Source organism: Pezoporus occidentalis, unplaced genomic scaffold, assembly GCF_034315485.1.
Source record: "Pezoporus occidentalis ecotype Australia unplaced genomic scaffold, CSIRO_AGI_Poc_V1 ctg34, whole genome shotgun sequence".
Lineage (NCBI taxonomy): Eukaryota > Metazoa > Chordata > Aves > Psittaciformes > Psittacidae > Pezoporus > Pezoporus occidentalis.
Window position 1 is genome coordinate 5,684,675 of NW_026915376.1, and position 21,884 is coordinate 5,706,558.

The window sequence follows — 21,884 nt, forward strand, 5'->3', positions numbered from 1 at the left end:
GTTCATATACTGGGCATGCTGCGGTACGGAACACCCCTTTGGTTAGTTTGGGTCAGGTGTCCTGTCTCTGCTTCCTCCCAAGTTCCCCTCCTCCCTGGCAGAGCATGAGGCTCAGAAAGTCCTTGATCAGAGTAAACATTACTTAGAAACAACTGAAAACATCGGTGTTATCAGCGTTGTTCCCAGGCTGAAAGTCAAAAACGCAGCACTGCATCAGCTACTAAGAAGGAGAAAAATGACTGCTACTGCTGAAACCAGGACCACCCTAAGATCCCAGTTTTGCTGAAATACTCTACATGCAGAAGCACTGTATCTTACCAGCCTCCTGAGTGAGGGTTCTGTCTTACTTCTCTTTATTGTGCGACTCAAGATGTGCTGCTTTTGTTTAGTTCAGGCATTTTCAAAATTTACAATAACCTCAAGCCAGTTGTGTTGAGCAGATAGCAGACTTGTACTTGAGTACTAAAGTTGAGTTTTGGATATTCACCCAAACATGCACACATACCCAAATATCTGCTATTTGTTAGCATTTGCAATTTCATCTTTTTTTTTGTATCTACAACAGCTTGGCAATGATTTTGTATAAAAAATGATCTCATTTTTGCTTTCCTCCTTGTAATTTCCTCTGACTTCCTAATTGTTTACTATTCTCTGGACCACCTCATTAGCTAGGTGAATGTAATTTGCTTCAAGAGATTCAACACAACTTTTGTTTAGGGTTATCCTGCCTTGTAAGCCTATTGGAAAAGTTAATAGCCTTGTAGCTAAAGGACATCTGGTTGATATGGTCTGCATGAAGAAACAAAGGTGTTTTCCAAAGTTCTTTACCAGGGATTTATATGGAAGGTAAGCAGTCATAGCAGAAAATAGGAGGTTCATTTCTAGGTAAATAATTAGAAGGTAGGAAGTGTGTGACTAGCGTATAGTTCTTAGAAAAGACAGAGGATACCACTGCTCCTGCGGTGCCCTTGATGGGACAATGCTGTTTAAAATATTCAGAAACAATCTGGAAAAGTTTGTTTTATGTGAAGTCTACTGATGCTACTTAATTACTCAGGATATTAAGGACTAAAGAGCTAACCATGAAAAACTGTAGACAGACTTTACAAGACTGAATACAGTAGGTAATAAAATGGCTAATGAAAATCAGTGAAGATAAGCATAAAGAGATTCATACAGCTGAAAAACAAACTCTGCAATGCCATGGATGGCAGACCTATAGAACATCTTACCAAAGGGTGTTATAGACAATAGAAGTCTATGTTGGTTAAGACTAGTCTTGATTTTCTCAGAGTGAAAAAATTCTTATAGGATTCCTAAACCCAGAAAAAGTGTATTTGATTCAGAAAGGTCCAAGCTGAAAAAAGTACCAGCAGAAAGTACCACCCCTAAGACCACCATAAGCCAAGAGTTTTTTCTTTTTTTTGCTCTTTTTTAAACTAAATTCTGAAGTAATCAAAAGTATTCTATTTATGTCCTATAGGCTGTATTAAAATATCCGTTACTGCATTACTTCCCACTTCAAGCATGAGATGCAAGACAACATAAAGAATACTAATTTTGAGATGGTCACACGTGTTTCACTGTTAAAAAGACATATTTCTAAACAATGGGTTTGACGCTGCCTCTTACAGAAAGGGAATATGAGTGATGTTATGTAAGACAGTCAAATATCTGGCTTCATGAGTGTCCTGGTTTCAGCAGCAGCAGTCATTCTTCTCCTTCTTGGTAGCTGGTGCAGTGCTGTCTTTTTGACTTTCAGCCTGGGAACAGCGCTGATAACACCGATGTTTTTAGTTGTCGTTAAGTAATGTTTACTCTGACCAAGGACTTTCTGAGTCTCATGCTCTACCAGGGAGGAGGGGAAGCTGGGAGGAAGCAGAGAGAGCACAACTGACCTGAAGTAGCCGAAGAGGTGTTCCGTACCACAGCACGTCATGCCCAGTATATAAACTGGGGGCAGTTACCTGGAAGGGCTAGGTTGCTGTTCGGGTCGGGCTGCGTATCGGTTGGCACATGATGAGTGGTTGTGTTCTCTCCCCTTGCTATTTCCCTTATAATTATTATTATTGGTGGTAGCAGCAGTGATTTGTGTTATACCTTAGTTACTGGACTGTTCTTACCTCAACCCATGGGAGTTGCATTCTTTTGATTCTCCTCCCCATCCCTCTGGGAGCAGGGGTGGGGGGAGAGTGAGGGAGCGGCTGCGTGGTTCTGAGTTACCGATGGGCGTAAACCACGACAATGAGCAATATCACCAAATTGTCAATAGCAAGTTACTAGATTTCTGGAATATAGCTTATTAGAAACAGAACAAATCAATAATAAAGTAGTATATTTTAATCTAGTTTTTAAAACACAAAGTAGAGTTGAATGTGCTACATGCATTAACTGACCAGAATTGAAATAAATGTATCAGATAGATTATGAGAATTCTTCCGTGCTTAAAGATGGAAATCGCTAGGCCCCACCTGCTTTTAAAGTTGTGAATATCCCACTAGATATTATAAAATCCCTTAAAAAGCTGTTTTCTTATCCTAGCTTTTAAGTTACATTTTTATGTAGGCATAATTTAAAAGGATAGTTGATGATCAGATTACTGAAGTAGTTTTGAATAATTTATCCAGTTTCATATAGATATCTTTAATCTATTTTCTTGTGTTTGTCATTCTAAATTTTATTTTAGTCTTCAGTAACCTGTATTCAGATAATGGTTTAAAGTTTGAATGCATATAGGTAATGCATGTGCATATATGTATAAAAATAAAAGGTGATTATGTAATATTTTCTTAATGTATAATGTTTTAAAATCTTTTCAGTCTATTAATCTTCTGGAGGGTTTGATTCCATCAAAGGAAGAAGGTGGTTTATCAGCTATATCTCATCTGCATAAATTGTTCTGCTTCGCGATAATGTGGAGTTTAGGTGCCCTTCTGGAGTTGGAAAGTAGAAATAAACTTGAAGCCTTCATTAGAGCTCATGATAACAAATTAGACTTACCAGAAATCTCTCCTGGTACCAGTGAAACGATGTATGAGTTTTATGTTTCTGGTCATGGTAAGAAAAAGCATTAACATCCTTTTTTATAATGGCATTTTAAAACTGAGTATGGCTTCTTTGAAACTTAGAATTATTCCTATAGTCCTTATTATACAGTGACATGAGCAGAGATTTTTGACAACAGTATAGTACTAACACAGATTCTATCTGCAGAGTTCAGTGGATTGAGAAGTCAGAAACAAGGGATAGTGTGTTCATTGGTAACATTTTCTTATTTCTTATGTTTTTAATTCTTACAGATTTCTTTTGTATTAATTTAACCAACCTACAGTTTTAGATAATTTATGCTTAGGCTGTATTAGCCTAAATTAATATAATTTTATATTGAATTTCCTCACAGCTAGTCTTTTTTATTTAAAAATATGATTTTAATTCCTGTTAATTATTTTTATCTTTTATAATAAATAATAAATCTTAATATTTTATAAACTGTAAGAATACTGTTATTTTGAATATTGCAACCAATTAATATTTTGAATTGTGTAATGTTTTCTGCAATTAATAGTTTAAATAACATATACAACCACTGTCACAAAGAACTTACTGTTCTTACAGAGTATATTCTCACATGAATAAATCTATTTTTCATGTATTCAAATTCAAAATTTTTTGACCAGCAATGTTAATTTAGTGTAACACATCCACAGTCCATATTGTCACATTCTATACTTCACCAGCAGTGTGAGAATGAGTTTCTAGGTAAATATTCTTTCGATTTTTTTATTTAGACAGCTACATATAAATGTAAAAAATGACGTATATATTTAGTAGGACTGTAGACTAATTAAAGGTCATGACTACGTATATTTTTTGTTACATGTAGTTTATCTAGATTTGAGAAAATTTATGTGTCTTTTTTTGTCATTTCAGGTCACTGGGAGCACTGGAGTAAAAGAGTTCAGGAGTATGTTTATCCAACAGATAGTATCCCAGAATATGCATCTATTCTGGTTCCAAATGTTGACAATGTCACAACTCAGTTTTTGATAAACACAATTGCGAAACAACAGAAAGTAAGTACAAAATTAGTTATTTAAGTATATGCCTACTATATGAAATAAATAGAAAACTATTATAACGTACCTGGGGGTTGCAATCTTTCTCCATCTTCTCTGTCTCTACTCACTGCTTGCCAGGTGCATCATTATTTGCATATTGCTCTATTTTGATTTTGTTAACATGAATACTCTGTACTTCTGTGCTTGGGCAAAATGTTTAAAATACCCTTTTTAGATTTTTGTTTTTGTCATAAAAGTTTAGTTCCAACAACATATTATCTTTCTCAGAGAAAGATATAAAACCTTGTGCTTAGTCTTTACACCGTATTAATTTTTCTGATTTGTGCTTTCTGGAAAAAGGAAGCGAGGAAAATAAATTTCACAAGGTACTTCAATAAAACCATGAATGTCCTAACTTTTTTTTTTTTTTCTCTTATTAGGAAAGCAGTAGTTAATAGCAACTATTAAAAAGAGAAAGCACTACTCACAGAGCTTTAACCAATAAGGACCAATCTGGTGTCATGGCTTTTGGCTCAGGCATCATTAAACAAGAGTTATTAAAAAATACATATAGGCTTGTTTTCAAACAGATGAAGATCTGAAAAATACATTTTTTGCTTTAGGACAATGCTGTTAATAAGCTTAACAACTTCCTATGGAAATTTGTGTCAGCTTGTCAAATATAAGTCAATGTGTATTCCCTTTTTAGTAGATGGAGACAGTATTAGAAATACCACCATCACATGAGTCAGTGCTGGAACTTGTTTGTCGTGGTTTAAGCCCAGCTGGTAACTTAGAACCACGCAGCCACTTGCTCACTCCCCCCACTTTTTAACCCCTGCTTCCAGAGGGATGGGGAGGAGAATCAAAAGAATGTAAATCCCACAGGTTGAGATAAGAACAGTCCAGTAACTAAGGTATAACACACAACCACTATTGTTGCCACCAATAATTATAATAATAAGGGAAATAACAAGGGGAGAGAATATAAAACTTAAAGGGGAAAAGGAAAACAATAAACACAAGTTGTGCACAGTATAATTGCTCACCACCGTCCAACCGATACCCAACTTGACTCAAGCAGTGATCTGGGCCTTCCGGGTAACTCCCTTCAGTTTATATACTGGGCATGATGTGTTGTGGTATGGAATACCCCTTTGGCTAGTTTGGATCAAGTGTCCTGTCTCTGCTTTCTCCCGGTTTCCCGTGCTCCTCCTCACTGTCAGAGCATGAGACTGAAAAGTCCTTGATCAGAGCAAGCATTACTTATCAACAACTAAAAACATCGGTGTATTATCAGTGTTGTTCTCAGACTAAAGTAGAAAATGCAGCACTGCAACAGCTGCTAAGGAGGAAAATAACTATTGTGGCCGAGCCCAGGACACTTTTTTCTGTAAAAGTCTGGGATTTTGACAAAAAGTCTGTTGGGTTTGATGAAACTGTCCAGAAGCCATAATGTGGCTGTGCCTTTGATGTATCTGATGCAAATTGTGGAAACATACAAAGTCTTTGTATTTAGATACTGTCTAGCTATTTATAATCTGTTACAGGCAGTTTTGCTCATAGGAGAACAGGGGAGTGCAAAGACAGTCATGATTAAGGCATATATGAAGAAATACAACCCAGAAGAGCATTTGTCAAAAAGTTTGAACTTTTCATCTGCCACAGAACCATTTATGTTTCAGGTAAAAGTATAGATTTTAAGTAATTTTTGCATATAATTTACTTGCTAAGTATTTAAAGTGTACTTAATTCTGATGATAAAGGAAGTGATTTAGAAATAAAGTCTAGCGGACTTTTTTCCTCTAAGTCACTTAAAACACTTCAGAAAACTCCATTAAAAATAACCTTGCAGATCAGAATAAAATATAGTCACTCACATAGAGATACATATATTCATGACTGATCTGTGCTTTTTCATTATGGAATTCTAATAATCCATTTACTGCTGAAGACCTTTCCTTTTCATTCTAGATTAATGAAAATTTCTAGTTACACTTCAGTTTTTTCTTGATTCTTTAGTTTATACCAATAATGTTAATTTTTCTTAAATAAAAAGCAGATTTCAACTTATAGATCCTGTAAGTTGAACTGGCTTTATTACCAATTCAGAGCAATGAACTCATGGTGATAGTCTTCCAGTAGGATAAAATAATCATCTTGGGATATTTCTTGATTGAAAAGCATGCTCAGTGGAGAAGGTGTTACAAACTCAATTGCAAAGTCAAGCATCTTTTTAAGAAGCTAATGTAAATGTTATTAAGAAAATGGTGAAAAGTCATGATTTAAACATCTATTTTTTTAAAGCTCCAAACTCACAGAATATATGCTGAGCTTTTATGTTACGCATAAGATCTCTGGCCATGGTTTATATCAAACAAGCGAGACAGAATAAGGCAAGCATCCTTTCATGCATGCAAGATTAATTGATCTATCAGTATATCTGTCTCAGTATCCTTTAGTTAGTGTATTATAGGTCCCTAGAACTTTACTGTCCTGAAAACAAAACACAGACTTCCTTGTCTCTGGTACAAAATCTGTAAAAGATCTTACCATGACTTGTCTCTGCTGCAGTCCCACAGTACCTTGGAAGAAAAGCTTTCTCTTCCTCCAGCTAGCTGAATGCATAGCTCACACTGCTGATTTCTAAGAGAGAAATGTAGCAGAAAAACAACTTAAATGCTTCTAAACACTTGTTAGAACCACACTCAAAATAGTCTTTTCAGTCTTCATTCTGAGGATATGTGAAAGATTGTGTGATTTTGGATGTGTTAGATATGGTACAAAGTTCTTGATTTCTTGTGTCATTGCTTTCTTTCTCTTACCAGTTTCTTTTTTTTTTTTTTCATTTTCATTACATATAGTCTACATGTTTTACCTTAGAACATTCAGCTAATTATTTTCTGTTGTGAAAAAAAAAGGGGGCGTCAAAAACACTGGGCAAAACTTGTATCTATTTTCTGTTTCAAAAATGCAATTAACTCTTTGATCTTTATGACAGCATATGCTACATTACTCATATAGGATGATATCATGCTTGTAAAGCAGAAAACTAATTTCTCTAGGGAAAATATTTGCTACCATCTTGTAAGATTTTTTTTTCTGTCATAGTTTATGTTCTAGATATCTTTTGAAAGACTGCAGAGATGTAGAACTTTGAGGATACACTTCAATTAAATATCTGTGTCTTATTTGTCTGTTGGACCCTGATTCTTATTTAGTTAAAAACAGTCTTAAAAGATTATTGACACCAAAGTGTTAAAATGCTGCATTTCTTAGCTTACATGTAGAAAATAACTGGAAAGGAATCTAAGTGGTTTGCTGTTCTAAGAATCTATGATTTGCTGTTCTACAGCAATATATAAATTTATATTTAATATAAAACAACTGAGCTTAGTTAGGGAAATCCAAATCATAATCATAAGACTGTGCATGAAAAAGTCTCTGAAAGCAGATTCCATTCCTCTCTAGAGCTACCCTTTGGAAGAGTGATTGTTAAATGCTTTTCTAAATAACTTCAGTATGTATAAAAATTATGCTATAGGTAATGAAAATGCTATTTGTGCTTGTTGATATTCTAATTATTGCTCATAATTAATACAGTTTTGATTAATCTTTCATTTCTCAAATTGTGTGTGCTACCTTCCCACCCTCACTGATTTGAGAAGCAAGAGGAAAAAAAGTAGTAATGCAACAGAATTCAAAACTTCTGATCTGTTTTCTTTTCTTTTAGCAGTTTCTCTTGCATTAATCTTGATGTATCTGAAGACTGAAATATAATTCACAAGAAGATATAAAATTTCATATGGACATAATGCATCATACCAAAATTAATGTCATTTCAGTTTGATGACTTCATGATAATAATCTGCTTCAATGCAGATAATTAAGTAATAATTACTGTGTCTGAAAACTTTATAAAAATTTCTCTGGTAGCAGAGACATAGTCCTAAGGCCAGGGAATCTCATGGGAATAAGGGTCATGAACAGGAGAATTCATCATTCCTTAATGATGAATCAAAGATGAAACTACTAGCAAAAAGAGGAAATCATTGGAGAAGTGCTTTAGCAGAAAGCAATAAGTAGTACATTAATTAGCAATACATTTTAAATAATATTGTTGCTTTAGATGCAAACCAAGAATCCTCTTTACTTTTTAGAAGACAATAGAGAGTTATGTGGACAAACGTGCTGGAAGTACTTATGGACCTCCTGGGGGCAGAAAAATGACTGTTTTTATTGATGATATCAGTATGCCATTTATCAATGAATGGGGAGATCAGGTAAAATATTTTTATCAAATATGACTTATTCTCAAATTGTTTTGCTTTTTTATTTATATACATGGGAAGCAGTGGACTTCCTGAATAGTACAATTAAGTATTAATTATTGGAAATATTTTCTAATATGGTACATAGATGAAGAAAAAAAGAGAGTAAACTAGATTTACTGTAGAAACGTATATGATAATGGTGTCATATATTACATTATCTCCACTTTCTCATATTTTTATATGACTAAATAAAAAGTGTCACTGTACTAGGGTACCATATTGTTAATTTCAAGATTGACACTGATTTGAGAGCACCATGAAACAAACTTTTTGCAAAATGTAAATGTGACACCTTGGAAAAAGTAATAAAGACTGTGTCCAAATTCAAGCGTAACACATAGTCTTGAAAACTTGATTAAAGATTTTTGCCTCTTGATAAGTCCATGTACAATTTGGGTGTGTAACATTCATATGTCTATACAGACCCAGGCAAAAAAATCAGGCAAAAATACCTCACAATTCCTTCCCATAGTAGGTCTGAAGAATTTCCACTTGGCATGTATTTAAGTGGCATTTTGGATACAAGTGAGTCTATGTAAACTCAACAGTTCCGCCTGTTCACTTTTGAAAGCAGTTTTTGTCAAAATACAAGCCAGGCATGTGTTTTCAATGTCTGAAGTGGATCTCAGTGGTGGTTTGCATCATTTGCTCTCACTTGAGATTGAGATCTCCCCTATGGAAGGACCTCCAATAGATCATCCATTACAGCCTCAAGATAGTGCTAAAATGTTTTTAATGGGATGATGGTTTGTGATCAGTGCCCTGTTGCATATCATGTGGCTTTTTATGTGAGCACATAAGGTTTCCTGAATATAGTTGGAGTAGTCACTATGGGAGCAAACTCTGGTGCCTCCTGATCCATACAGGTACTATAGAGTGGATGTGGAATCAATAACCTTTTCAGAATAAACAGCTTCTGTTTCAGAAAAGAATTAGTTGTTCCATTTCAAAGGAGGCCCAAGGGAGAACTTAAAAGCATAGTTTGGACACCTGGAGCTGAATCTCCAGCAGCAAAATACAGAAACTTTTTTTTTTTTCAGTTCATTGCCTTAACTTTACATAGTTTAAAAGAATATCAAACACATCCTGTTGATATTGTATGGTAATACAGCCTGAAAGTTTAATCTGAGTTTAGATTAAAGTGAAAACCTTTCTCTAGGCGTTGGTAGTAGAGTTACAAGATTTTCTTTTTCTCTTGTTTGAATTTCTAATTTGTACAAGTCATGTAAACTTACAGATAACAAATGAAATTGTTCGTCAGATGATGGAAATGAAAGGAATGTACAGTTTGGATAAACCTGGAGACTTCACTACAATTGTAGATGTTCAGTTAATAGCTGCAATGATACATCCTGGAGGAGGTCGTAATGATATTCCCCAGCGTTTAAAAAGACAGTTTTCTGTATTCAATTGTACATTGCCATCCAATGCATCCATTGACAAAATTTTTGGTACTTCTTCCTTGTTTTGATACTTTTTTTGTTGTTTTTTTTTTTGTTTTTGTTTTTCATAAATGATTTAAAATGTGTAAAAGTATGTTCTCTTTCCTAGTTTCACTATGTAAATTCAGAGTGCTTGCCATGAAACAACTGAAGCTGTATTACAGCAAAAATAGTCTGTGGGAGAGAAATTAACCCCTTTAAATGCTTGTCTTTCTAATTTTGGATAAGCAAGATAATAAGAAAGTAATGGCATTTTCTGGAATTAGATGAGCACTGCTACTATTATGTAGGTTACATTCTACCTCTGTACTGTCTGAAATGGCCTCTGTTGGTAAAGTTTTCAGTTCTGTTAACTTTGTCAATATAGTGTATTATTAAATGCCAGCACCTACTGCCAATTGTTTCTACACCAGTTCAGAAATGCCATGAACAGGAGAGACAACATAATTTCATCTGTAATTTAAAAGCAAATTAATGTTTTAAATAAGTACTTATATATCTTGCTCACTACCTACCTTATTATAGCCTACAACTTGAGATCGATTGTATATTGAATTTTATCTTTTCAGGTATTATTGGCTGTGGATACTTTAATTCCTGTAGAAATTTCAACCCTGAAGTATGTGATATGGTGGAAAAATTGGTCCCAACAAGTAGAATATTATGGCAGTGGACAAAGGTATAAATTACAGGGAAAGTTTTATCACAATAAACCAGGAAAAAGATGGGCTAAAAATATTTGGAGCTACAATGTGGAAAATATCTGATTTTGGTATACAAGACGCATGAATGAAACTTATCAGACCATTTATTCATCTAGATTTAGTCATGTTACTCAAAGTTTTAATCACTATAGCTAATGAACAAGGAGTAAATTTCTTTATAAATTATATTTTTTTTTAATTTACAAAGCCCAGAACAGCATATGAAATTATTATGTGCCATAAGAGTTGGGGTTTTAGATTTAGTGCTAGACCCTGCTTCTAAACAAATAAGATATTTTTGATGACTTCTGACAGTTTGACCACAGCATTATGCATGAAAACTAGTAGTTTTGTTATTTTTATATTTTATGTGTTATATTAATTATAATTCTATCTTATTCTTGAGTCCTTCTACATGTTACCTATTTTGAGTATGAGCAATATTTTTCTTTAGGCAAAGATGCTGCCTACACCATCTAAATTCCACTATATCTTCAACCTTCGAGACCTTTCTAGAATTTGGCAAGGAATGTTAAATATAAAGGCAGAAGAATGCAACAGTACCAGTGTCCTTGTAACACTTTTTAAACATGAATGTACCAGAGTGATTGCTGACAGGTATAATAAGTATAGAATTTTATATTTAATCAGTTTAGCTATTTACTGCATTTATGCTCATACGTTTGTATAACTTCTTATTATGTTTAACCTTATTCGGCCAATATATAACATTTTGTCTTATTTTACATGCAGTCTGCATTGTAATATTATCCCAAGAAATGTTGTGCTATATAGTGGTAGATTACTCAGTAATTGGATGGGCATCTCCAAAATATATTCTTTGTTCTAACCCACATTGTTTTTCACTTAACTTTGGGTACACTCAGCCAGTTCTTCTGTGAAAAAAAGAGGATTGTACAATGTCCTAAATTTATTCACAGAGAATAATTTAACATTGCTTTGAATTCCTCACAGAAAAAAGTCTCTCATGCTTGTGATTAAAAAAAAACTGCTGATCTCTTCTAAATCTTCTTTAAAATATTCATAAAAATATAGCTATGAGCTGTATGTATTAAAGATTCAGTAATATTTTTGTACTTAGAGTGTTAGAGTGCTGAAACTATAGGCAAAGCAACTGTTACCATTTCATTACCATTTCAGGTAAAAGTTAGAAACAGTTCCAAACAAAACATAGACTATTGACAACCAGTTTTGTTTACTATCCCTACCTGTATTTATAGAATCACTCATTTTCTTCCATGTAAGCCCTGAATCAGCTGGCAGATGCCTTGTCATTTTCCCCAGGAAGGTGCAGTAGCAAACTTGAGTTAAGAGCCAAGGAAGTAGGATTGCTATTATGACCAGTTCCAATATTCCAGAGGAACTCCAATTTGAAAATCATGCACACTTTCTGCTCTCCCTGTAAATACATATGCTGAGTTCAGAAAAATGTATGCAGGAAATCTAAAAAGAAATCTTATCCAGCACATGTCAAAGATATATAAATGAAGGCCAGACTTTTCTGATGACTTTAATATTTATTTCTCTATAATGTGAGAAATTTCTCAGTGGAAATCCACCACTAGGTCTAACAGTGCTGATATTTCTAAATGCCTGAACTACTGTATATTATACAAACTTACAAATTACCTGAAATCGACGTATATGCATTTATATGTGCACTAGAGAGCTCTTGATATAAAAAAGGGAAAAATGTTTAATTTTAATTTGAAGTTAGGATCATACCCACGATGCAAAAATGTCATATAGACTTGAGTGTATCATTTTCTGCTTTCAAGTTTCAGCCTTCTCTTCTCCAGGCTGAACAGCCCCAACTTTCTCAGCCTGTCTTCATACGGGAGGTGCTCCATCCCCATTATCATTCTAGTGGCCCTCCTCTGGACTTGCTCCAACAGCTACATCTCCTTATGTTGAGGACACCAGAACTGTGCAGAGTACTCCAGGTGAGGTCTCACGAGAGCAGAGTAGAGGGACAGGATCACCTCTTTCAACATGCTGGTCATGCTCCTTTTGATGCAGCCCACGATACAGTTGGCTTTCTGGGCTGTGAGCATGTGCTGCCGGCTCATGCTCATTTTCTCATCAACCAGCACCTCCAGGTCCTTTTCTGCAGGGCTGCTCTGAATCTCTTCTCTGCCCAACCTGGAGCTGTGCCTGGGATTGCTCCGACCCAGGTGTAGGACCTTGCACTTGGCATGGTTAAACTTCATGAGGTTGGCATCAGCCCAACTCACACGCTTGTCGAGCTCCCTCTGGATGGCATTCCTTCCCTCCAGGGTATCAACTGAACCACACAGCTTGGTGTCATCGGCAAACTTGCTGAGGGTGCACTCAGTCCCACTGTCCATGTCAGGGATGAAGGTGTTAAACAAGACCGGTCCCAACACCGATCCCTGAGGGACACCAGTCGTTACTGGTGTCCAGCTTGACATTGAGCCATTGACCACAACTCTTTGTGTGCAGCCATCTTTATCTAGCCAGTTCTTTATCCACCGAGTGGTCCACCTATGAAACTGATGTCTTTCCAGTTTAGAGACAAGGATGTTGTGCGGGACAGTGTCGAACACTTTGCACGAGTCCAGGTAGATGACATCATCTGCTGTACCCCTGTCCATCAGTTCTGTAGCCCCATCGTAGGAGGCCACCAAATTGGTCAGGCAGGATTTCCCTTTAGTGAAGCCATGCTGGCTGTTACCAACCACCTTGTTGGTTTTCATGGGCCTTAGCATGTTCTCCAGGAGAATCTGCTCCAAGATTTTGCCAGGCACAGAGGTGAGATTGACTGGTCTCTACTTTCCCAGGTTTTCTGTTTTCTCCTTCTTGAAAATGGGGGTTATATTTCCCTTTTTCCAGTCAGGAATTTCACCTGACTGCCATGACTTTTCAAATATGGTGGACAGTGGCTTAGCAACTTCATTTGCCACCTCCTCCAGGACCTGTGAATGGATTTCATCAGGTCCCATTGACTTGTGCACATTCAGGTTCTTAAGATGATCTTGAAGCTGATTCTCTCCTCAATGAGCATTGCATCACTGGAGGAAAATGTAAAGATGAAAATTATTTTTTTATTTGTTGTTTGACATTGACAGTTGGCATTCCTTTTTCTTGTGGTTAAGGTGGTTCTTGCCATTTATGTTTACTAGTTGCTACTGAGTATCATCCTTGATTGCTTCTCAGATAATCACAACCACAGATAATCAGTGTAGTCAAAGATCTTGATCTGTATTAAAACCATCTTGAAACTATCAATAGAAGCAGATACAATTGTTTAAACAATAAAATGTAGTCATTAGTATTTGTGTTTGCAGACTTCATTGTATTTCAACCTGCATGACTCCCTCTGCCCCCCTTCCCCCTGCAGTGTTTTTCTCCCTGTGTTAATTATACGTTTTGGAATAAAAGGGATTGAGGGTTAAGTCAGGTTGTAGTGACATATACTATCTTCCTTTCACTATTCCTTATATCATTGCACTTTCATAGGCAGTACTGTGATAACTAGATTATGATATTCTGCTTTAGGTTGAAAGATGGAAGGCTCATTTAGTAATCGTTATTTGGGAAATCATTCAGCCTTATTCATCTGAGATATTAAGTGGTCTGTTACTGCCTAGTTCTAAGTGAAATTTGGGAAGTCAAATTGTATTTTAACTATTATGCTTTTCAATATTTAAGAATTTGATTTCTGTGAATATTGCCTAATCCATTTTTGTGATGATTGTCTAGTATGTATTGCCTAATATCTATTTTTCCTTGGAATGTTACAAGGGATTTTTCTTGTAATTATCTGATTTTCTTCCTATGCAATCTTTTTTCTTGTTTTTTTTTTTTTTGCCTGTACTTATCTATGACTTTTAGATTTATTACTCCTGAAGATACAGCCTGGTTTGATAAAACTATTATTAAAGCAGTTGAGGAAAATGTAGATACAAACATAGCAGAAGATCTCCAAGCTGACCCATATTTTGTAGATTTTTTACGGGATATTCCTGAACCAACTGGTGATGAACCTGATGATTTTGTGTTTGAAGCACCAAAAATTTATGAGAAGGTATTTAATTTTACACCTAAAATAATAGACACTGAAGTTTTACTTTAACTCTTAAGTATGTTATATTGCTTAACTCATATCTTAGAGGAATTTTTGTTGAATACCTATCACATTTTTTGTAAAGATATAGCTAGATTTTTCTGGTTTGTATGCAATAAATTGTTTTAGTGATATTAAAGTTACTGATCCCATAAAAGTGTAGTTTATTCATTCCTATTCTCCTTGCACCTTTTTTCCCCCATTAGCAGAAATTTTCTGATTAAACACAACTAACATCACTACAGTGAATTAACAAGATACTCTCATTGTGGCCAATACACAAACTCAAGTTTGTGTAAAAATGTCAGTGCAATTTTAAACTGTGAAGGAACCCACTAGTATTGTTACTGACTTTTTTTTTTTTTTCCAGGTTCCAAGCTTTGAATTTCTTTTTGAAAAATTGCAAATGTATCAGAGACAATACAATGAATTTATTAGAGGAACATCTCTTGATTTGGTGTTTTTTAAGGATGCAATGACACATCTTGTTAAGGTTTGGGGTTTGTTACTTTATTTATTTGTTTGAGTTTCTGTGTATTCAGGTGCAGGAAGATTCTCCTTGATAGAAAAGGTGAGGTCATAAAGCAGCACATTTATATATTGTATTTAGAATTATTTAATTATTTTTTTAATCCTCAAGAATTCAGGGAACACTTCAGAGGTATCTGTACCTGACAGATGATGAAAACAACATAGAAAAGACACATAGAAGCCACAGTGAAATCAAAACAGAAGATGTTTGCTTTTTTGTTTAGTTGACCTCAACTGAAGTAAATGATTGTTTGCTTTGCATTTAAACAGAAGAAAATATTTTTTTTAAATATAGTTCATGTGATGTGTTGTGGTTTAAGCCCAGCCGGTAACTCAGAACCGCGCAGCCGCTTGCTCACTCCCTCTCCTTCTCCCCTGCTCCCAGAGAGTTGGGGAGGAGAACTGAAAGCATGTAAATACCACAGGTTGAGATAAGAACAGTCCAGTAAATAAGGTATAATACAAAACCACTACTACTACCACCAATAATAATAATGATAAGGGAAATAGCAAAGGGAGAGAATATAAGACTAAAAGGGGAAAAGGAAAAGAAAAGAATAAACACAAGTGATGCACAATGCAGTTGTTCACCACCTGCTGACCAATACCCAGTCTGACCTGAGCAGTGATCTGGGCCTTCTGGGTAACTCTCCCCAGTTTATAAACTGGGCATGATGTGCTGTGGTACGGAATACCTCTTTGGCTAGTTGGGGTCAGGTGTCCTGTCTCTGCTCCCTCCTGGCTTCCCACGCCCCTCCTCGCTGGCAGAGCATGAGACTGAAATGTCCTTGATTGGGGTAAACATTACTTATCAACAACTGAAAACATCAATGTGTTACCAGCATTGTTCTCAGACTAAAGTTGAAAACACAGCACTGCACCAGCTACTAGGAAGGAGGAAAATAACTGTCACAACTCAACAGAGGACGTGATGCTAGGTGAATTTCAGAAGACCTTGAAAGTCTCTGATACTCCATTTCCATTAGAAAGTTTAGGCAGAATATCTAGATAAAATGTGTTTTTATGTTTTCAAGCATGTTCAGGAAACATAAAATAGTGCTCAAAATGCCTCCCTTTATGTATTTGAATCCCATTTGTAGCTGATTATAAATATCCTATGTATATATGAATATATATGCATGTGCAGATTCTTCGTTAGGTACACAAAAACTCCTAAAGAATATACATGTGTTCTTTTGAGAGAAAAATTTTCTGAAAGCAACCTTTTAATAATCTTTATGTTGTGCTATAGTAAATAAAGTGTAGAGTATAATATATTTTTTTAAATTTTCTAATTAAGATTTTACTTTAAATTTATTAATGAGCTTTTCTTCCATTTTTTCACATATAGATTTCCCGAATAATTCGGACAGCATATGGAAATGCTTTACTTGTTGGAGTTGGTGGTTCTGGAAAACAAAGTCTTTCAAGGTTGGCTTCCTTAATTGCTGGTTATAATATATTTCAGATCACCTTAACCAGGTAAGAAATGCAAGATATATTTAAACCCAATTAATATTATTGCTTTCTCTTTCCACAGTCATAACCATATGTTTTAGCAGCTTTATTTGTGGTTTTTTTTTATTTCTTTGTTTTGTGGGTTTGTTTTGGGGTTTTTTTGTTTGTTTGGGTTTGGGTTTTTTTTTCCCCTCTTCTTTTTGTCACCATTTAAAAATGTGGAAAACAAAAGATTCTTATCTGGTTGGTATATAACATTGGGTTAACTTTGAGTTCAGAAAGCTGGACTGTGTGTTACATATTCCTGAGCCAAAAGATGTGTGTTTACAAAGAATATTTGAACTATCTTTTATATATAATCCAAATATAAGGGTAGTCCCAGTTGTTTTGAATTCACAGGTAATGTTTACTATTCCTCCTAGAGCCTATAATGTAACCAATCTTTTAGAAGATTTAAAATTTTTATATAGAACAGCTGGAGTGGAAGCACGAGGTATCACTTTTATTCTCACTGATAATGAAATAAAAGAGGAGTCATTTTTGGAATATATAAATAATCTGCTGTCTTCAGGTGAGGTAAGAGTCTTAATATGGCAGGAAATGTACTTTAGAAGAAGGAAACTGTAAAATTTGCTCCCACTAGTTCATTTCTATTTATTTTGGTAAATAAATTGTAGAATCAGTAATGATAACTCTAAAATATCTCAACTTTTGTAAGAAGGAGTGCTCTTGGTATGGAGTTCTTTTATCTCTGCTTCAGTGTAAGCCAGGAGAAGATAAGGAGCTGTAATGGGTACTTTGGTAGCTTTTATTAAATGAAGATTCACTGGCCGGTCAAGATCTGGACTCTTCCTGGGTTAGATTTGCTAGTTTTTAATGGTGTTATGTAAATCTACATCATAGATAAAGTTGTTTTTTTAATCTGTCTAAACAGTGTATAGGCAGAGAGAGGTACAGTTGTAAACAGACAAATATTTATAAGCTCTGTAATAATTACACCCATGCTATTTATTTTCTTATCCATCTTAATTTTATAAAAAGATTTCAAATTTAATTCCTCGGGATGAAATGGATGAAATCACCCAAGGATTAATAGCTGAGATGAAAAAAGAGATGCCTCGGTGTCCTCCTACGTATGATAATCTTTATGAATATTTTTTAAATCGGGTAAAGAAGAACTTGCATGTTATCCTCTGCTTTTCTCCAGTAAGTGTTTTTCTTCATATCTGTCTTATATCCATTAGTAAACTATCCTACAAGGTGTGACAGGATTATTCACGCTTTATGTTTTTAAGGAGATTTAAAGACACATAAAAATTTGCTTGAAACAAGAATTTAATGAAAATTAAAATAATTGAATTTTTAAAATATTAAGAAACATGTATATTTTTCATTAACAAGTTTCTTCAGATTTCATAAAATACTGAATGTTGGAAATTTATCAAAACACATAGAAAAATTGTGCAGGATGTTCAAAGAAGAAAATTAGCAAGAAAAAAATTGACTACTTAGTTGTTTATATGAATTAAACATTTTGATCAACCTAATTAGAGATCATATTGTAAATCGACAGTGTTGCTCTCTTTAGGTTGGTGGGAAGTTCCGTACACGTTCTTTGAAATTTCCTGGTCTCATATCAGGGTGCACAATGGATTGGTTCAGCCGATGGCCCAGGGAAGCTCTTGTAGCTGTATCCAGTTACTTTCTTTCAGAATTTAATATGGTCTGCTCTGCATCAGTTAAAACAGAAGTGGTGGAAACCATGGGTCTCTTTCATGATATAGTTTCAGAAAGCTGTGAGGATTATTTCCAAAGGTAATATTTTATACAAACGTAATAATTAATCGCAAAAGTGTTGCTACTGATAGTGTTTCTTGAACTCATTCCATTATATGAAGCAATAAGTGCTTTGAAAGGCTAATAGATCTGCTATATCAAGATACACAAAGGCCATGATAAGTAATTACTATTATGTTGCAAAGTCATAATTTTCATTCCCACTGTTCAATAATGTGCATAAAAGCAATGTAATTGGAAATAAGGATTTGTATTATGAAGACATTTGATTTTGACTGAATTAAAGACTTGATTTATATAATCTCCTGTTTCATGGGAACTAATGAAAAATATGTACTAAATATGTACTAAATTGATGTTGCCAATATACTATGTTTTAGGTTTCGAAGAAGAACCTATGTAACACCTAAATCCTATCTCTCTTTCATCAATGGCTACAAAGAAATTTATGCTGAAAAGTTGAAGAGTATTAACGAACAAGTAGAACGTATGCAAATTGGTAAGCAATATAGGGATAAATGTGTATTTCCATGTGTGGTCTGAAATGATCTTTATTTTTAATATTAGACTTCTTATCCATGATCGCTTAAAATCAGATCTGCTGGATCACAGTCCAAAACTGGTAGCATGTAAGGACCCATTCCAAGCACTCCAGCTAACATAAATTCATAATAATTCTCTTACAAAAATGACTTAAAGCTGCCAGCTTCATTGTTCATCTCAGTGTTTTTAAATTTAAACTTTAATATTCCCAGTTAGCGCTCATAACAGATAGTACCACCAGAAAATTGTAGAATCAGAATGATTATGGTTAGAATGGACCATAAGATCATCTAATTTCAACCTCCCCTGCCATGGGCAGAGACACCTCACACTAGACCATGTCACACAAGACTCTATTTGGACATAGCCTTGAAATGTCCAGAGAGAGCTTTGATTTACTAGCGTAAAGAGAGGTAGCTCTAAACACAGTTACTAATTTATTTCTGGACTAGCCTATGGAAATTCTTGCTGAAAATCTGAGTGCTTCACGATTGATTTCGGGTTTCTGCTGTAGAATAAGTAGCTGTTACTTGTAATAATTTTCTAGCTAGGAATCTGAAATATGTAAAAGTATAATTGAAATGCCCTTCTAAATTTGGATATCTTTTTCAAATTACCTAATTTTTGGCAATATATTAGTTCTTAATGTTCTTAATGTTTCAGAGTACATTTGAAGTTTTCTTCTTTTTGCATGTAGACATGCTTTTGTAAATCTACAAAGGCATCTTGACAGCTTAGGAAACTTCGTCTTTACGGGAAAAGATGTTGTATATCAATCTAACAGGATAGAGAATCCTGTGACTTCATGACATAACATATCCTTGACATACCCCCTTTTTTAATTTTTTCCTTTTTTCTTTTTCCTTTTTTCTTACCATTTTTACTTTTGTTTTTACTTTTTTACTTCTACCTTTCTTTAAACTTTTTAACCTTTTTTTACCTTGTAAACTTCTTTTTTTACTTTTCTTTCTTTTTTAAAAACGAATTCTATATAATCATAGAATCATAGAATAGTTAGGGTTGGAAAGGACCTTGAGACCAAACAGTTACAACCTCCCTGCCATGGGCAGGGTCACCTCACACTAGACCATGTTACCCAAGACTCTGTTGAACCTGGCCTTGAATATTGCCAGGGATGGGGCATTTATGTAAGAATATGTTTTATTCTGGGTAATATTCCAGCTATAAACTTTAGCTACTGTTTACACCTATAATAAACTAAACCTAACAAGTATGGACTTTTCTTTTGACAAATCAAACTTGTTTAGAATAATTTTGCACCTTGTGAAATTATTTGTATCCATGAAAAGTGCATAGTAGGAACAATCATGATACTATGACTGCTTACACCCACTTTCTCTCCTTTACACAAATTTAAATAGGAGCACAACGTACAAGAAATTTGGGCTATAGAGCTAGACTGTATTATATCACCAGGAAAAAACAGTTTTAATTTTTCTGAATTTTATCTTTTATTTAATAGGTCTGTCTAAGCTGATGGAGGCCAGCGAGTCTGTTGCTAAACTCTCTAAGGAGTTGGCACTTAAAGAGAAGGAACTAGCTGTGGCATCTGTTAAGGCAGATGAGGTAAGTATTTGAGTGTTAAATAGCAGAAGGCAGAGCTTAGCACCAAGATATTTAATGGGATAAAGTGCTATTGCAGAATTTTCTCATAATTTGTACAAGCCAAAAAATTGCTTAGTGGTCTAGAATGAGGTTTCAGTCCTTTCTCTTTAGCATGTTGATTCAGCTTTTGCTTCTGAAAGTGAGGCTTTTTAAGACTACTTCAGAGGTTCAGTGCCTTCCCTGTTCTCCTCCCATTTCTTACCCACACCTATAAGAATCAGGTTGCATTTTTTGCTTCATGTTTTCTTTTGTTGAAATTTATTAAATTTTAGGGTATAGATGCATTTATTTGCAGACAGAAAGTTGACATGATAATGGGACTTTACCTTTTCAAAATTGCTTTAGATAAAGTTCATTACTTTAGATGAAGTTCAGTTTCATATTTTGTCTTTTACATTAACAGCGTGTTTGTGTGTTCACGAGTTTGGTTGTCTGGTAGAAATCTAGTTTCCAAAATGACTTACTGGAAAGGTATGTTAGGGAATGCATTAATATAGGCATTCTCTTTTCTGAAAGATGTCATAATGCTATGATGGTACATATTTAATATGCACTGGAGAGCAAACTTTGGGCCAGTGATGGTTATGGTACTGCCTGCATTCTTCAAAGCCTTTAATCTGATGAGAGAGAAAATTATGACAGAAAGGAATGAAATTACACTTCTGACATGTCTGGAGTATAACAGATATATTGGTAGAGTTCACTTTATTTATGTTTTCTTTGCATTTTGAAATAGCTCTTTGGCAGCCATTCACATAGTCTCTTAGTTGTCAAGTTCTTCAATAGGGCACTACTTATGAGTCATCAAAAGTAAAAGACATGGACAAATAATAAAAGAACAGATATTTATTTAAACTACATGTAGTATTGTTCATATTTTATATATTTCTTTCTTTCCTTTGGTACTGCACCTTATAGAAACCAGAATTGAATTTCAGAAAAAAAAAAAAAAAAAAGATTTGGGGAGTTAATCTGTGGTTGTTTTCTTCATGGGTATTTGAGAGCATTATTTATGTTCTTGTAAATGCGTACAGAGTGCCTTGATCCTATAGCTGATACTGGTCAAAAAGCTAACGGTATGTCACACATTCACAAGAGATTTGAATATATATATACTGAAGAACCAGACATAAATGCATAACTTCATTTTGTGAATATATTTGTATAATGCCATATATAGTTTGATTAACTTTATATTTTTATGTATAACAGCCTCTACATATCTGTTGTGTCTGATAAACATTTGTTCCACCATTTTGCTTTATATATTTAATGGTTTATTA

General features: G+C 34.6%; 1 protein-coding gene across 5 annotated transcripts in view; it reads left to right on the top strand.

Moving 5' to 3' along the window:
* Nucleotides 1–21,884, top strand: part of DNAH8 (dynein axonemal heavy chain 8) — a 140,391-nt gene that overhangs the window by 77,304 nt on the left and 41,203 nt on the right. For all 5 annotated transcript variants that reach the window (XM_062629681.1, XM_062629683.1, XM_062629684.1 and 2 more), the window contains 15 exons: nt 2,820–3,057; nt 3,931–4,073; nt 5,609–5,743; nt 8,219–8,341; nt 9,630–9,843; nt 10,404–10,513; nt 10,993–11,156; nt 14,415–14,607; nt 15,017–15,139; nt 16,529–16,659; nt 17,058–17,211; nt 17,677–17,841; nt 18,224–18,450; nt 18,813–18,931; nt 20,459–20,562. In XM_062629681.1, the coding sequence (XP_062485665.1) occupies nt 2,820–3,057; nt 3,931–4,073; nt 5,609–5,743; nt 8,219–8,341; nt 9,630–9,843; nt 10,404–10,513; nt 10,993–11,156; nt 14,415–14,607; nt 15,017–15,139; nt 16,529–16,659; nt 17,058–17,211; nt 17,677–17,841; nt 18,224–18,450; nt 18,813–18,931; nt 20,459–20,562 (2,343 nt within the window). The remainder of the gene's footprint in view (nt 1–2,819; nt 3,058–3,930; nt 4,074–5,608; nt 5,744–8,218; nt 8,342–9,629; nt 9,844–10,403; nt 10,514–10,992; nt 11,157–14,414; nt 14,608–15,016; nt 15,140–16,528; nt 16,660–17,057; nt 17,212–17,676; nt 17,842–18,223; nt 18,451–18,812; nt 18,932–20,458; nt 20,563–21,884) is intronic.